The sequence below is a fragment of the Electrona antarctica genome (assembly GCF_951216825.1).
Source record: "Electrona antarctica genome assembly, chromosome: 11".
NCBI lineage: Eukaryota > Metazoa > Chordata > Actinopteri > Myctophiformes > Myctophidae > Electrona > Electrona antarctica.
In genome coordinates this window covers 27,986,610-28,005,325 of record NC_136792.1, presented here as the reverse complement: position 1 = coordinate 28,005,325, position 18,716 = coordinate 27,986,610, and the positions used below count along the sequence as shown (strand labels likewise).

Sequence of the window (18,716 nt, the reverse complement as noted above, 5' to 3'; positions counted from 1 at the left end):
TAGGCTTAGGCTAGCACATGTGTATTCACACTTAGTAGCCAGCTAGAGCCTACAATCTGCACTACTGCACGAGCCTGCGATTTATTTATTTGATGATTTGGCCTAGCTATCCTATTCTATTTCCCGGTGTGCTCTTTTAACAATAATTCTTCTCATCTCTTTAGGTCCCATGATGTCTCTCATAGCCATTTTTATTTTTACAATTTATCCCTTTTCATTTACCCAATGAAACAGACGACTCTCCCACTCCACAGGAGGTTCTCATTATTTGCTGGTCTAGAAGTAGTAGTCCGCCTATAGGCCTACTGGACGTGTCTCCTGACAGAGTACCCTGAAGCCTGGACCATGTGTGCTTACGGCCCTTCATGCCTGTGGCTGCGGTGGTGGCTATTGAACACTGCGTTTGTCTTGGCCGCTTTGCTGCCGGGAAGTAACGGCTGCCCCAAATCCTGCGCGTGCTATGTTCCTACTGAAGTGCACTGCACCTTCAGATACCTGACCGCAATACCTGACAAGATCCAGCCAGCTGTGGAACGAATTAACCTAGGGTGAGTCTCTCTCTCTCTCTCTCTCTCTCCCTCTCTCTCTCTCTGGCTCTCTCTCTCTCTCCCCCAGTCTCTCCCCAAAACCCCCCTCTTTCGCAGATAAGTAAGCCTGGGACCGAGGCTATACCCTCTCTCTGATTCAGATTTCAGATGTATCAGAAAACATTGCTATGAATTAAGATGCACTTTTTGTAGCCTATAATAATATAATAAATACATAAATTAACAAATAAACAAATAAACAAACAAATAAACAAATAAATAAATAAATAAATAAATAAATAAATAAATAAATAAATAAATAAATAAATAAATAAATAAATAAATAAATAAATAAATAAATACAGACAGACAGACAGACAGACAGACAGACAGACAGACAGACAGACAAATACATAATATAGAAATGCACTCTGTCGAGGTGCCAACTTGCGCCTTGCACACAAGTAGGCCATACATGGCCTACCTGTGCGCAAGCAGAGCGCGCAAGTACTGCTACTTATGTCTGCTACTGCTGTTCTAAATCCTTAGACTCTTTATTGACCTTATACCAACCTTGAAACGTACCTTAGTTACATCTTCACCATCAACAGCCGAGGACAGGCCTACATACGCAGCCGACCACAGTATAAGTAATAATAATAATTCTCCCTCGCTCTCTCCCCCCCTTTCTCTCTCCCATTGTCTCCACTACAGTAGTAAATACTGAGTGTTGATTTACCTATACGTGTAAAAACTGAACAGGGTACATTTTTAACTGTCTGTTTACAGTCTATTTACGGCATCTGTTTTACTTTTCACCCTTGCTCCAACAGTGCAAGTAATACATCATGGAGGCTATGTTTCCTCTCTCTGTCTTCAGGTACAACAGTATAACTATCCTGGGAGATAATGATCTTTCAGGACTTGAACATCTGGAGTTGCTGATGCTACACAGCAACACCATCCACAGCATTGAGGACAGGACCTTTCTCGACCTGAAGTCCTTACAGGTAGGCTTCAATGCTTCTTAAACTGCACTGGAATAGAAAGTCAACTGCTCTGCTATCAATGGACTTATAAGCCTGATCCTGAATTATACTTTGTCATATAAGTGTCATGCAGTGAAAATAGCCAATCTACAAGCTCACAACGCCTTGTAGTTTTCTGTAAACTAAATATATTAAAAATAAATCCTGCCCATTGCCCCTGCCGGCGGGGGCGATGGCTGTTTACCTCTGAACAGCACTCAATAAATCGAATCAGACCTAAACAATCTGCAATTGCAATGTTGATTCTGGGGATTTTCCCCCTGGACCCCGCTGGGGCTTAACCGGTTAAGCTCTTTTTTCAATTTTCAGAAATGTTTACATTGCAAAGTTTGTTTGCCCTTAAGATTTAGGCAGAGATGGGAATTTAATATAACACAAAATAATGTAATGTGTAAAAAAAAATCACACCCGTGTGAACTGAGTGGTGTAATATAGCCCGTCTGACGTAATGAAATCATGTCTGACGTAATGAAATCATACCCGGGTGAACAGGGTGAACATAGCAACCATGCTCATTTTTTCTGCACAGACTAACAAAGCCAGTTGTAGGAGCTCAAAACAAACATATATATGCCTTTATTTTTGCTGTTTCAAACTCCACTGCAATCCACTGCACCTGCTGGGAAGGCTATAGGTTTGCACACATGACACATGACATAACTTACTATTTATTGTTTTAAGTAGGCTACCTTTCCCGGGAATTGATTTCTGGATGTTTTCCCAGGTAACCTTCTACTTTTATGAGTGAAAAGACTCTTCTTAATAACAATGCGCCTCAAAGAGCAACATGAATTGCACAATCATAATGTCAACAAACCAACAATCTCCATGTCTAATAATGATGTTCACACACAGGTGCTGAAGATGTCCTACAACCAAGTGAAGGAAATCAAGAAAGAGACATTCAAAGGGCTGGAAGGCCTGCTGAGGCTCCACATGGATCACAACCGCATTGAGTTCATCCACCCCGAGGCTTTCTACGGTTTGACCAACCTACAGTTGGTTCACCTGGAGGGCAACCAGCTGCAGCAGCTTCACCCAGACACATTCATCACACTGAGACACAGCCAGGTGTTCAAGGTGTCTTCAGTGAGGAACATCCACCTGTCAGACAACCTCCTCACCAGTCTGCCTGCTGACATATTGTCTGGCTGCTCACAGCTGGAGAACCTCTTCCTTCATGGCAACCCTTGGTCATGTGATTGTCGGATGGCATGGTTCCCAGAGTGGGCACAGATGCACGCAGGTGGGGAACTGAAAAATGCTATGTGTAACAAAATTTTAACAACTATCAAACCGGCATCCCAATTTTGGGCTTGTCATTATAAGTTGCCTACATTTTCCCAAAAGGTAAAGAAAATTACAAAGAACCATTACGTGGTTAAAGGACAACTTTAGTTTTTGTCAACCAAGGTATACAGTATGTTTATAAATAATAACAATAAAGAAATTGCAGTAAAAAATTGTAAAAAAAAAAGAAAAAAAAATATTTAGCACATGTCATATACATGTACAAAGGCACATTCATGTTTCTGCTACAAACAGTGACATTTGTAGCATTTGTGGCACACCCTATGTTAAATCACTTTTGAATTTGATCCAACAATGCAGTCATGATTTTCATCTAGGCACAATGTTAACAGCTTTGCTCAACATTCAACTAAAGTGCCTTAAACTAGCAGTGCCACGTCTGTTAGTATTTCTACATGTAGTGGAACTTTATTAGCTTGTTTTACTTTACAACAGATAAGTCAAGAGAAACATGTACATTCTTTCTGACACTTCATTGGAGGCCCAGTTAAAAAAGATGACCAAAAAATAACAGAAAATAATATATGGTTTCATAAATTATGACTTGGCTAGTATAAAAGTAATGGTTTAATAAATTGTCACTTGGCTAGTACAAAATGTTATAAAATCTTGAAATTCTGTATGTATGATGATATTTTCATCATACGCAGAAAGCACGCTCCACAGAAAGCAAGGTCAACTCCTGTTGTTTTTAAATATGCTTAAGATGACTTGATTTGACTTTCATGGGTCACTTTGGTTTATAAATCAACTGTCAGTGTCTCCCATAAGAATATGGTATGGGCTATATAAATGTCCCATTCCTAGTTAAACCACTAGATTATACTCCATATGATTGGAATAATATTATAAAAATATCATTTCCAGGTGTGTTGAAATGCAAGAGAGACAAGAAGTATCCCAGAGGACAGCTTTGCCCTGTATGTGAGAATCCTGCTCCGTCCCACAGAAGATCCCTACTCCAGCTCCACAGTGATGCCTTCATCTGCACCAAGCCATGGATTAAACCCCACCTGAAGCAGAAAAACATCAGTCTGGATGAGGGGGACTTCACCCCCGTCGCCCCCAGGGACTTCATTGCACCAATTGGCTCCTTACAAATGAATCTGACGGACCAATTGCACAATGATGCTAGCCTCTCTTGCACCATCCAGAGACCCTCTGCCATGGAGAACCTGACACTGACCTTAGAAGAGGAAGGGGTCAATAATGTCACCATGCTTACTGCTGGAATAACCACCTCTCTTGTCTGTAATATTGACTATGAGAACATCCAGCAACTGTGGCGCATACTGGCTACCTACAGTGACACTCCCATGAGGCTGGAGAGAGGCTTAATGCTGGCCAGGAGCCCGGAGATGGTATACAGGTACAGTCAGATCAGACCAGAAGATGGGCAAGAAGAGATTCACACAGGTACTGAGGCTGAGATTAAAGCATCTCCTGGATGGCTGATGCAGGGAGAGGTTAGTTTCCAGCTAGATCGGACTACTACCACATTTTCCACTCTGCACATCATATACAAGTCTGTGGTCAACCTACGCGTGGAAAACAGAGTATTCAAGAGAGACCGCTACAGCTGGGCGATGATCAAACGAGACAACCAGACCAAAACCGAGCACTCTGTACTCACAGGTGGGTGTCACAGATTAGTGGTGAATAAATAAGCTGATAGACAATGTGACTGCATCCACAGATCTAACCACAAATTATGCAAAACCACAGCTATTCACATCTGCTAAGCACTTTATTTAAAATGTATCCTATAGACTAGAGCGTCGCAGTCCCACCCCCTTTCATGACGACGACTGGCCCAGGAAATAAGTCCCCATTCATTTTTCTCATAGACATTTCAAAAAGTATTTATGTAAAGACCTTTAAAGCCGCGGACAAAGCCAACTCGGATTGTGACAAATCATGACAACAAACATATTTTTGGGCCAAACAAATAATTACAAAGAAAAAAAACAACAAAAAAAGTGTTGTACTCTGCCCTTTTTTTCTTCTTTCTAATTATTTGTTCGGCCCAAAATATTGTGTTTGTTGTCATGATTTGTCATGATCCAAGTTGGCTTTGTTCGAGGCTTACAGATCTTTCAATAAATACTTTTTGAAATGTCTATGGGAAAAATGCATGGGGAATTATTTCCTGGGCCTGCCGTTGTCATGAAAGGGGGGACTGCGACGCTCTATAGGCAGCATATCCATTGTTCCCATAATGTATTAACATATATAATGTATATGAATCTGTGTAATGTATCAACTAATTATCATATTGTATAATAATAATAATTGTATAAATAGAAAATACTGTTCCTGAAGAAACAGAGTGGGCTCGAGTAGCTCTCTACTCGATGATGATGTATTGACCCACATGGCGTCACATCCCCCTTCCCTCTGTCTTCCTATTGGTTGACCCACATGACATCACAGCCCAGAGGGCAAACAGCCCCGGGAATATTGGACTCGCTACTCGGGCCCACAATTCAATTATATAATAAATTGTTGTATCATTTAATATTGTATTTTACCACATCATATATTGTATGATATCATAATATATCCTATCATATCCCAACAGGTGGTGTAGCAGAGTTGCAGTGCCAGGCAATGGGTGAACCAAAGCCTTCAGTGGAGTGGATCTTAGCAGACGGCACTAAAGTTCGGGCACCTTACTCCAGCGAGGACAGGAGGATCATCATCACAGCTGAGGGGAAGCTCACTTTACGAGGAGCAGATACCACAGACACAGGTCTCTACCGGTGCATTGTCACCAACTACCTGGATGCAGATGTGCTCAGCTTCCGGGTGACAGTCCTTTCCCCAGATGTGGAAGAAGCCGATGTCAATGGAGTCCAACTCTCTAGGCCACTGGGCCAAAACCTGGTTCTGGACTGTGGATCCACAGGCAGTCCTGAGGCCTCAGTACAGTGGATACTGCCTGACCATTCAGTGGTGTACAAGTCTTACAGGAACAGAAATGTGTATAAGAATGGAACACTGGGGATTCATGGAGTCACCGCAAGGGACAGAGGATTCTACCGGTGCCTAGTTAGCAACCATCTCGGGGTTGACCTGTTGGTGTCACAGGTGACAGTGACTGGAGAAGGGTCGGATGAGAAGCCAGAGTCAGACATACAAGGGTCAGGAATGGGGGCAGTGGTCAAGTTGGAGCCCATGATGGAAAATGAAGTCACTCGTGAGGTACCCTCGTCCAGCCCCTCTGAAAGAACCAGCCAGGAGTCCAGGACCATTACTTCAGACCGGCCTTACCCCAGACTCAGGCCACAGGGCAGAGGAGGCTCTGTGGGTCGATTGGGACAGAGGAGGAGGGGTCCACTTAGTAGTAGACGCATGTGGAGCAATAGGAGAACATTTGATAAAACACACAGGAAAGTGGACCCAGACAAATTTGCAGAGTTAATGAAAAAAGCCCAAGGTGGTTCAACAGTAAAAACAAAAAGTGAAAAGGAGAAATTAAAATATGAAGACAATGTTCTATCTGGAGACGGTGAAATTGGCTCGGGCGAAGATCACAATGAAGGGAGATTATTTGCAGGTAAAGTGGAGCCATCAACAGACAAGCCACGAGAAAGTAGAACTAGCATAACCACAAACCAAGGGAAATACAACAGTCACTTTGCAGCCATGACCACCACAGAGAACATTAATATCATGACAACAGAGAACAATGCAGTGCAGAACATAGAGACCGCTGACAGCAGTCAGATTAGTTTCATGGCAGTAACAGAAAAAATGAACACATTAACTACAGAGCCATACAGACAGTCATATAGTACACCAATGAAATCCACATATACAGAGGGTCAAAGTGATGAAGTCACTCCATATACAGTGGTTTCAGACCATTCAGAGTCGTACGCTCTAGAGAGGACCTCCAAACTGCCCTCGAACAGACATCCAGTCACCCTCCATCTCATCGTCACAGACACTTCAGAAGAAACCCGGCTCCAGTTCTCAGGAGAACCGTATGCAGAGCCAGAGACATCCACACTCGAAGTGCTTACCTTTGTCACTGACCATAACGTTACCCCAATGATGGATGGACCGGGTCCGGAGGACCTGATAATCCACACCTCCACTGACCCAGAAAGCGAAACCACGTTCACAGCCGTCACCACCACAGAGAGGCAGAAAGATGAAATTACCTTCCATACCACCCAGAGGATCAAGTCCCCTCGCCTGCCGGCTGGATCTACCATCATCTCCCGTCAGGAGATCCATATCATCCCGCCGAAGAAGGGCCGGGGAGGAGGAGGAGGTCACAGGAGGACATTTCAAGGCCGTCGGAGGATTGTCAAACCCAACAGGATCACTGACATTCAGTCCTTCATCAATAAACTCAAACGGCCCACAGTGAGAAAAGAAGGGAATACCACAGTGCCATATATGATGCAATTGACTACAGGTAGGCAATCAATCAATCAATCAATCAATCAATCAATCAGTCAGTCAGTCAGTCAGTCAGTCAGTCAGTCAGTCAGTCAGTCTGTCTGTCTGTCCTGCCTGCCTGCCTGCCTGCCTGCCTGCCTGCCTGCCTGTCTGTCTGTCTGTCTGTCTGTCTGTCTGTCTATATCCATCTGTCTATATCCATCTGTTTGTGCGTCCTTTTGTCATATTGTAGATGTTCATATTATTTATTCTTACAGACTGTGACTGTGATGAAGATGGGAAGAAGAGAACAACCTACAACCTGAGGTCTGAGAAACCAACATCCTACCCAAGTTCAGTTTTAACTAGAACCGTAGACCCTGTCTCTACTACTCAAGATACTGTAACCACCACCACTGACTACGACTTTACTTCAAAGATCCCCCTCACCAGTACCCGGTCCAGGCTGGAGGTGGCCAGTAGCTATATCACCTCTGCTGATGCCCCTGAACCGGACACTACTCCTGATCCACATATGACCACAACTGTACAGTCAACAATCTCAATCACCACCACTATGGCCACCTCCAAAGTCACCAGGGAGAAGATCCAATGGGACAGACTGTTCGGAGGCAGGGCGACGCAGAAGGAGATACTGGAAAGGCTACGGAAGCCGTCGACTACCACAGAAGCTTCCACTACATCTGAAGCGACTACCACCACCCCAACCACAGCCCCGACTTGGCCCACAGCTGACTCTCTGGCTGAACCTGAGACGGTGTCTCCACCCAGATATGATGAGAACATCGAGAGCTCCACAGATGACAACTATGGAGATTCATCCTCCACTGACTCTGAGCCTACAACGCCCCAGCCAAGTACATCCTCCACTGACTCTGAGCCTACAACACCCCAGCCAAGTACGCACCACCAAACTTCCAGCACTTCGTCCTACCACACCAGCTCCACACCCACCACTGCAATGCCACAAGAGACCCAGACTATTGCTTTACCACCCACAGTTAAACCACCATCCAGGACGAACCTTGATGAGGAATTGTCATCTGGGTCTGGGGGCTATCCTGGTCGGTGGTTTGATCACAAACCGAGGCCTGGGGGTGCAGGGGGACGCCTGGGACGGAGGAGGAGGCCTTTCAGGGGCAGGAAACCCTTCAAGAAAACTACAACAACGACTGAATCTCCCACCACCACAGCAGAAGTTACAACTACCATGGAAACAACTGTAGAGACCACAACGCTAGCCCAGCGGACCATCTCCGTTTCCAAGCCCCTGTACGTTCCATCCAGGGAAAAAGAGAGAGTTGTAGTGACTGTCTCCACTGATCAGAACTCAGAGGAACAGATAGACTCATATGAAGTGCTTGACTGGACTAAATCCACCACTAGAAGACCACACGTCTACACGGCAACCAGCAGACCCTGGACCACCTCAGCTAACCCTACTACAAAATTCAGGACAGCCACCACAGACAGGCCTAAGACCACATCTCAAAGCAGAGTCCATGTATGGCCATCGTCAGAGAGGGAAAGCACGTTCCGCACACAGAGACCAACAGCGAGCACAATTAGACCTACGGCGCAAAGTAGTAGAGCCAGAGGCAGACCAGAAAAGGCTTTCACCTTTGACACAGTGACTGTTCTGACAGCAGAGCAAGGCTACACTAACACTCCTGCCCCGTATAGCAACAAGGATATAGATAAAGCCATCTCTAATGCCCATAATCACATCACTGGCTATGAGTCTACTACAGGTAATATATTAGGATTTGAGCCCACTACCAAGGACCTGCGCAATAAGCCCAAGATGCTGGGGGGAAATGTGGCCAGCTTCACTGTGCTCGCCAACTCTGATGCCTTCCTGCCATGTGAGGCTGCTGGAAACCCTCAGCCGACAATCAGCTGGAGACGATTCTCTTCAAGCTCAGGTAAACAGAGAGCATTTCTACCTAAATTATGTTCTGAACATGAATTGGAATAATACACATTTAGCTTCCAAAAACACAATATTACAGCATAATTTCATATCTGTGTGTGTGTGTGTGTGTGTGTGTGTGTGTGTGTGTGTGTGTGTGTGTGTGTGTGTGTGTGTGTGTGTGTGTGTGTGTGTGTGTGTGTGTGTGTGTGTGTGTGTGTGTGTGCGTGCGTGCGAGTTGAAACTGCAGTTGACTGTTCCACTTGTGAGAGGCATTACATTTAAAAGCACTTTCTTGTATCTCTTTCGTCAGGTAGTACAATTACCATCAAGGGAAGGATGGGAAAGTTTGAGGTGTTTGACAATGGCACATTGACCATCCAGAATGCCAATGTAAAGGATCGTGGACAGTACCTATGTCTGGCTGAAAATGATCATGGTTCAGACAAACTGCTGGTTACCCTCACTGTCGTGGCCTACCCCTCACGCATCCTAGAGCCAAAGATGCGTGAAATCAAGTCCTATGCAGGGAGCACAGTGGACATTAAATGCAAGGCAGAGGGCCGACCCACACCTATGATATCCTGGATCCTAGCCAACCGGACCCAAGTTAGGGGTGACAACCAGGACAAAGGGAGGGTATCAGTGACCTCTGAGGGGACCCTGGTCATTAAGCAGGTGTCTGTCTTTGACAGAGGCCATTATAAATGCATCGCTAGTAACCAAGCAGGGGCGGACACTGCTACAGTTCGGCTGCAGGTGGTCGCAGCGCCCCCTGGCATCCTGGAGGAGAAACGGCAGCAAGTGAAGGCTGGCAGGAGGCAAAACCTTTGGCTACCCTGTACTGGACAGGGCAGCCCCCTGCCATCTGTTCACTGGGTGCTCTACGATGGCTCAACCATCCGACATGACAGGCTTGCATTTGGCCCCAGAATATCAGTATATGAGAATGGAACGCTTCATATAAATGACGTTACTCCAACAGACAATGGGAAATATGAATGTATCGCTACCAGTTCTACCGGATCAGAGCGGAGGGTGGTGACTCTGACCGTAGAGAATCACGAGTCTCCACCGCAGATACTTGCAATATCCCAGCGTTTGACAGAGCTATTCTATGGGGACCAGCTCAATCTGAACTGTTCAGCCACAGGAGACCCCAAACCCAGGATCATGTGGAGGTTGCCCTCCAAAGCTGTAGTGGACCAGTGGCACAGGTAAAAGGTGTCTCTCGCCTGATTACACACAGTAAAGCCTTTAGATTAGAAACACAGGATTGTACTCACAATATTGACCTTATGCAGACCGTGTCCATCTTGCCGTTAAGTTAATAGATTGCAGGCATGGTGGCAACTAGCCGCAATTTGCCATTGACAGCCCATACATCCAAACAGAAAAGTCCTCTATCTGATTGTATTAAACAATGTCAAACTCACCAACATTGCAGCTGTATGACGCTTGAATTATCCTCTTTCTATCTGCAAAGTGTTTGTTCCACCGTAGACATGTTATGAGCTACTATTTACTAAGTTTGGAAGCACTCGCTTTCAGTAAAGCAACGTCCTGCTGCCTCCTGCATTATGTGCAAAGTCAAAACAGGTGGACATTCTTGACAGAAAGTGGATTTTAATGAAACAAACACTTTGCAGATAGAAAGAGGATAATTCAAGCTTTTATACAGCTGCAATGTTGGTGAGTTTGACGTTGTTTAATACAATCAGGAAGGACTTTTCTGTTTGGATGTATGGGCTGTCAATGGCAAATTGCAGGTAGTTGCCACCCTGCCATTAACTTAATGGCAAGATGGCCACGGTCTGCATAAGGTCTATAACGATGTAACACTTCAGTTTGTCAAAAAGAAACATTTTACCATTGGGTTGCTTTCGAAAAACAGAAGACATGATGCAAGTGTAATCTAACCACATTGTAGCAAATATAGTAGCTGTAGCTTTGCCTCTCATACAAGAATAGCGAGCTCACAGTTCTCAGTGTAGAGACTGCTGTTGTAGATCAACATTAGTGATAACATAATAGTAATAACAAGGCCCCATTCATTCATTGGTCACCTTAAGCCAAAAACTTTTATACAGCTTAGTTTTGAAATATAGTACATAGTACACTACATAAATAGAGAGCCCTTTGCCGCAGAAAAGTAGAACATCTCCAGGCACTATCTGTGTAGTGGAAATATTTCTGTTTTCATTTTTTTAGTCTCCATCTCAGCTTTCCATATTTCCTATTTTTTTGTTTCCAGCACTGAACCTTTGGGTGATCCCCTAAGTAAGAGAAAAACTGTGTTTCTGTTTCACTGTGATGGCTAGTCAATTTCTCATACTTTGAAATCAGAGAATATGATTCTTGAGCATCCTGGTCCAAGGCTTTATCAAATCCAGGTCGATCCTTGTGGAAACAGTGGTGAGGAATTTTAGTGAGAGAGTTGAATGCTATTGCCGATGATGAAAAACAGAGATGTCAAAGAGTTCTGATACACGCATGGTGAAGATTCTCTGAGGAGGATGATGGAGCTCTCCTCAAATTAACTGTGATCCCATAATGAAAAACTCACAGTTGTCTTTGTTTTATCGACTTGTACTGTACCACTGTTTTCCTGAAACAGGGCAAAACATGAATCAATGAGAACTGACGCTTTAGGTTTTTTTCCCCTGAAATAACAAAAGTAAGAACAGGGCAGTTGTCTATTTATATCTAAATTCAGAACACACTTAAAACCATAAGAGAAACTTGGAAGTCACACAAGAGCCCTGGCTTCTAAACCAAGACCTTGATTGCTGTAAATAATTTGGGACAGTTTGCCTTGTTGCATCTCTGCATGCAACGAGGAAGAAAGCAGAGGTTAGTTCTGTCAATACATATATCTGTCAAAATTAACTGTTGTGAAATATGCAATTTATTATTTTTCTGCAGCTGCAAGAGTTTGCCATTTTAATTGCAATCCAACTGCAATGTGAAAGACAAACTCAAGGTGTATACAAAAGGTTTCTTCTCAATGCCTGTCAGTTTTAAAAAAATATCTAAATATATTAAGGCTTCATTGAGACAAATGGCAGAATGTCACACAACTACATTTCAGCTTACTGTAAGGAAAAGTCCATCCATTTTCATCTTATATATTAGATATAAGCAGATATATTGGCTAATCAACAAAGCTGGCCTATAGGGTTAAACACTAACGATCACCTTCCCTTTATAATAATACATCCACATTGTGTTATTTATCTACTGTATGTCTACAGGATGGGCAGAAGAATCCAAGTCCTGGACAATGGAACACTGATTGTTAACTCTATAAGTGACAAAGATGCTGGGGACTATCTCTGTGTGGCACGCAGCAACATCGGTGATGACCTCCAGCTCATGAAGGTCACTGTATCTATGAAGCCGGCCAAGATCGAGACTAAAGCGTATAGCAAGAAGCAGGTAACCTTCGGCAATGACCTGAAGGTGGACTGTAAGGCCTCGGGGGCTCCGCAGCCCGAGATCTCCTGGGGTCTTCCAGATGGCACAGTGGTCAACAGCGCCCTGCAGTCTGACGGCAGCAGCGGGGGAGGACGCTCCAGACGCTACATCTTGTTTGACAATGGAACACTTTATCTAAACAAGGTACTGTAGTGCGGCTCGCAACTACAATTCATCATATTTCTCACTACGTTTGCAAAGATATTTAAAGAAATGTTATGTTAATGTTTGGTTTCCTTATAGGTTGGCATATCAGAGGAAGGAGATTACACATGTTATGCTGAAAACCAGGTGGGCAAAGATGAGATGCATGTTCATATCACCGTGGTAACGGCAGCACCCATCATACGAGCACCCAGCCATACCTATGCAAAGGTCCCACCTGGAGGGAACATCCGCTTTGACTGTGAAGCAGTCGGAGAGCCCAAACCCAAGATCCTATGGATGCTGCCAACCAACGACATCATTGCAGCATCTAATGAGCGCTACTTGATGCATGTGAATGGCTCTCTGGATATCAGGGATGTGAAACTGAATGATGCTGGAGAGTATGTGTGCATGGCTCGCAACCGTGCTGGGGAAAACAGCAAAATCTACAAGTTGGATATAGATGGGAACCCACCAGTGATCAATGGTTTTTACCAGAACCGGACCGTGATTAAAGACACCGCGGCTAAATACTCCAGGAAATTTATAGATTGTAAAACCGAGGGAGATCCGGCACCCACGATCACATGGATTATGCCTGACAACATTTTCCTGACAGCGCCGTATTTTGGCAGTAGGATTAACGTCCACCATAATGGGACACTGGAGATCCGAAATGTGCGTCCAACTGATACAGCAGAGTTCATTTGCATGGCGAGGAACGATGGAGGAGAGTCAGTGATGGTGGTGCAGCTAGAGGTGACCACTATGCTGCGAAGGCCCATCTTCAAGAACCCCTTCAACGAGCGCATCGTGGCCAGGATGGGAAAAACAGCGGTTCTGAACTGCTCTGCTGATGGACACCCAAAACCAGAAATCATCTGGACCATGCCTAACGGGAGTCGTTTTACTGCCGGGTCAAACCATGGATCCCGCTACCACCTGGGAAATGACGGGACTTTCGTCATCTACAACCCTGGTAAGGAGGATGCTGGGAAGTATCGCTGCGCTGCAAAGAACTCTGTGGGCTACATAGAGAAGTTACTTGTCTTGGACGTGGGGCAGAAGCCGTACATTCTCACACGGCCAAGGGGTGTCATACGCACCGTGTCAGGGGACCCTCTCTTCCTTCACTGCCTGGCTGATGGGAGCCCCAGACCCACTATCTACTGGACTGTTCCAGGGGGCCACACTCTCACCCGATCTCAGGTCCACGGACGCTTTCGGCTGCTAGATAATGGGACCCTGGTTGTGCAGGACACAACTCTCCATGACCGCGGGAACTATGTCTGCAGGGCGAGGAGTGAGGCCGGTGATGCCATTCTGACGGTTCCCGTCGTAATCATCGCCTACCCTCCCCGGATCACTACTGGTCCACCTCCCAGTGTGAGGGCACTGAGCGGGGCACCTATCCAGCTCAACTGTGTTGCCATTGGGATCCCAAAGCCAGAGATCGCCTGGGAGCTGCCTGATCATTCAATTCTGTCCACGGCGGGGCAGGGTCGGCCAGCAGGCAGTGAGCTGCTTCACCCCCAGGGTACACTTGTCATTCAGAAGCCTACAGTGTCAGACTCTGGGACGTACAAGTGCCTGGCCAAGAATCACCTGGGCACGGACTCAAAGGTCACATATGTACGTGTGCTGTGAGAAACATTATACTGAGCTGAGCATGTTACTGTGTATGATTAAGAGATGATAGTAATATATCAGAAATAAACTCTTAATAAACATACAGTACAGTACCGTAGGACTGTGGTGGAGACTTGGTGGAAAGTGGAATTCGGAAGGTCATGTTGCATTGGACACAGTACCGAAAATATCACTGTAATCAAACAAATAGCGTGAGCTGGGTTAACAAGGTAGTGGAAGAAGAAAAATACCAGAGCATCACTGACTCTAAAAGAAGATATTCTGTTCTTGGCCAGGGAAGAGAAGTCTGGGAATAGAGCTGATATTCTTAACGTTGATCAAGGGGGTCTGGGAACTTGCCACTGGTTCTCATTTGGGTTATTTAAACAAAACAAAAGGCCAGTGAGCCAGAGAACCAATGCAAACAGCGAAGCTGAGAGTGACAGTTTCAACGAGGCATGGCAGCAAATGAGTATTATTATTACAACCCAGGGTGTAAGAAATATAAACCTTTTCTGTGAGGTTTTGATCTCTACAGACATTGGCCAAATGTTTATGTTCATTTGTGACATGTTATTTTGTTATTGACTGGCAGGTAGAGACAACATGAATGCTAATCTCATGTAGTGCATTATCTTTAATAAGCACAGTATTAACTTTCAAAGTTGGGAGAGCATTTTCTTGAATAAGAAAAAGAAAATAAATAGGTGCAGGCTCATTTTTACACTGGATAGACATCTTCTGCATGTATCCTATCTGATTGCTTTATGGATGCAAGTCTACAAGTTTAAGGACACAACTTGAACAAAGCCTTTCCCGTCTATTCCTAGTACGTAACGATACATGGAGGTCAAATAATGTTCAAACATGTACACTGCTTTTGTGTTATTGTGTTGTACACAAGGACCTAATGTACATTATGCTAGTATACAGACGTCTTTTGTAGCATCTACTTATTCAAAATATAGGCGTTTTTAACATGGAAAGAAAAAGGAATCAAAGCTGAAATATGTTTCATGTCTTTATACAGTTTTTATTATACCAGCTTAGAGACCCATTGAAGATGATAGAATGTAATTTTGAGTGGAACACAATACCTGAAGTGTATCTTTTACAGACAAGCATACTGTAGGTTCTTAAAGGATCATACCGCTGCCATCAATAGAGGTCATTGTCTATGCGCAGCTTTGGCCATAATTGTACATAAACATAGACCATTTTGCTGTTCATATCTTTATTTTTTTATTCTGTGTGTTTACATTTTCAGATTTTTCCATGGTCATTAAAATGTTACCAAACATATCTGAATAATTGAGTCAATGTGGCTAAACATGACTGTATGGTTAAGAAGTCACATGTGTTCATAATAAATCACTCTTGTCTCCAGGGCCTATTTTGGGTATTCTCTGTACTAGCCGTCAAAGTTATGTCTGAGGGACGTCCAAGGCAACTATGCCAGGAAGATTATGTCCCGGGTTCTGTAGCGCTGTTGTAGTTGACATCATTAAGATCAGATACCTCTCTGCACTGCAGTTGAAGTATGCTCCTGTGGCTCTTTGGCTCCAGGACAGGCCTTCTGGAGCCTTGCTGTTTACACCCTCCAGCTGTGAAAATAACTTGTGAGTCAGCTCTGGTGGTATGTGTGAAATCCATAGGGGGACCATTGATTTGGCTGGTGAATGAGTGGTGATTTTACTGGCTTCCTTTGAAATAGGCATACTAGAAGAGTGTCAAAAAGACCGCAAGAGAAACGGAACAGGACATGGACAGAGAACCGTGTGGATCTTGGGATCCACATCAGAACAACATTTGAAACAACAAAAAATTGTATGTGGGTGTAAGAGTGGGATATTTTAATTAAAATAAATTGGTAATTGTATCGTCTACTCAGGCTTGGTATGTGAACACCCTGGACAGATTTTAAGTAGTTTGATTCAGTAGATATTTGATATTCATTTTAGCTGTCCTATATAACTTAAAAATCCAGTTATAGATTCATCGAAAACACCCGTCCTTGGTTGTAGTGACTCACACTGCCCTCCTAATAATGTGAGGGGCCGAGTTTTTTCAATTATTTTCATTTATTTTTAATAATTGTTTAGATTTGTTTTATGAATCTTTGTTCTTTTCATTTTCCCCAAAAATAAATGAAAATAAATGACAAAAGTAATTGAAAAAACACGGTCCCCTCACGTATTAGAAGGACAATCAGTCAGCAGAACCAAGGAAGGGTGTTTTCGATGAATCTATCATGGTTAAAAATGTGGGTTTGTATAGGAAGGGGGCGGGCCAGCTAAAATTAATATCAAATATACTGAATCAAGCAACTTAAAACTGTCTGGGGTGGTCACATAATCCTGAGTAGATGATGAAATTAACCCAAATTATTTGAAAGTGAAATATTGATTTGAATTTGATTCATCAAATGGGTTTATATTTAAAATAATTTTGTGAATTAGACTTTAATGAGATCACAATATAGCTGTTCCAGAGCTATATTGCGTGCGTGCGTGCGTGCGTGCGTGCGTGCGTGCGTGCGTGCGTGCGTGCGTGCGTGTGTGGCTGTCTGGAGTTAATCTTGTAAACCACTGGACCGATCAGCACCACAATTTGTATGCATGCTACCAGTACATGCACGCTAGGGTTTAGGCTAGCTTCACATTTAATACATATTAAAATATGCCCAATCTTGGAATCATATTGTAAAAGTGATAAATACATCATAGACGACTGGTGTCATAAAGTCCGATATCCACATTGGAGACAAGTCCGACGTCGACATTGGAGCTATTGTGGATCCCAAGATTCACATATTTTTTTCTAACAGAGGAATGGGTCCAACAATCACTTTTAAAAGGTAGTCATTAAGAGCAATTCCATTTGTGCTAAAGCCAACAAGTGGAAACAATTTCACAGTAAATTGCAGCAATTATAGAATACGTATAATGATGCACATTTACAATAGGCAGAATCTTCCCAGATCGAAGCTTGACCGCATCATTAATGCTGTCACTATATGGCTAAAGTCGAACCAGTGTTTAGTAAATTATCAGACTCAACTCAACATGGCTTGCTCGCATATTCATGGGTACCATAGTATAGATTAAGTGAAATTTGGGATTTCATACTGTTGATTTATTTCACTGCAAATTTAAACTGTAGAATTGAGAATGAAATCAGTACTTGTAATAGCATAGACAAAACAGAGACCATTGTACCTCCTCCAACAGATTACTGAGGCGTGGAATACATCTGTATCATTCAGCTCTGTTCCAAAGGACATAATTAATTTACAGTGACTCTCAACTCTTGAATTATTTTAACAGCTCCAAAAGAGATTACTGGTTAGTTCACAGTTGGTGTGTGGACATTGAATCAAATATCCTTGTTTTGGATCTTCTTTTTTTTCTTTTTCTTTTTTTAAATGTTTTTCCAAAGACAGGAGCCAAAGGAGTGTGACTGTCCCAGACTTGTATTGGGAACAAGGGAATTCTCCTCCATAAACTTCGGAATGTAGGCTACTGGTCTGTGATTTCAGAGAAAACTGCTTACATATGTGAGCTTTAAGGACAATCACACGCAATTAACTGAACTAGTTAGATGACATTTTTAAGGAATACCAGACATGTGGTGTGTGTGGTTCTTATACGTACGAGCCAATTTCATCATTTTAAACCAATCCCTACGGGGAATTGCGAAACATTTGTGTCTGGCTTTTAGGTTCATGTTTGGGGAATTTCCTTAGTTTTCCTGGTGTTAGAGTTAGTCAAGTAAGTGTACCCTTTAAAAAAATACTTGTATAACTCACTTAAAGCAGTTATCTGCCATGCCAAGTTGTGTGTGTGTGTGTGTGTGTGCGCGCGTGTGTGTCTGTGCGTGTGTGTGTGTGTGTGTGTGTGTGTGTGTGTGTGTGTGTGTGTGTGTGTGTGTGTGTGTGTGTGTGTGTGTGTGTGTGTGTGTGTGTGTGTGTGTGTGTGTGCGTGCGTGCGTGCGTGCGTACGTACGTGCGTGTGTGCGTGCGTGCGTGTGTGCGTACGTGTGTGTGAGAAAGATTATTGTGTAGTAAGATATTGTAGTAATGCTATTACTTCCTAGACTGTATTGACCATCAGGTGTACCACAATTTAACTCCATTTCTTGGTAATCTCTCTGCAGTGGAGTCACAGTACAGGAAAGAAATCAATAAAACCAGTTTGCTTTTACACTTGATGAGGTATATGATATCACTGTCCTCTGTTGAGAGTGGAAAAA

The 18,716-nt window shown here is 43.6% G+C and overlaps 1 protein-coding gene across 1 annotated transcript; it reads left to right on the top strand.

The window, feature by feature from the left end:
• Positions 1 to 345: 345 nt before the first annotated feature.
• On the top strand, positions 346 to 15,853 carry igsf10 (immunoglobulin superfamily, member 10; the record flags this gene model as incomplete). Its single annotated transcript, XM_079513793.1, has 10 exons — positions 346 to 548; positions 1,408 to 1,537; positions 2,432 to 2,822; positions 3,755 to 4,522; positions 5,469 to 6,611; positions 6,762 to 7,316; positions 7,558 to 9,225; positions 9,526 to 10,429; positions 12,467 to 12,833; positions 12,933 to 15,853. The coding sequence occupies 10 exons, from the start codon at positions 346 to 348 to the stop codon at positions 14,481 to 14,483; spliced, it is 7,680 nt and encodes a 2,559-aa protein (XP_079369919.1). The 3' UTR covers positions 14,484 to 15,853.
• Between the last annotated feature and the right edge of the window lie 2,863 nt (positions 15,854 to 18,716).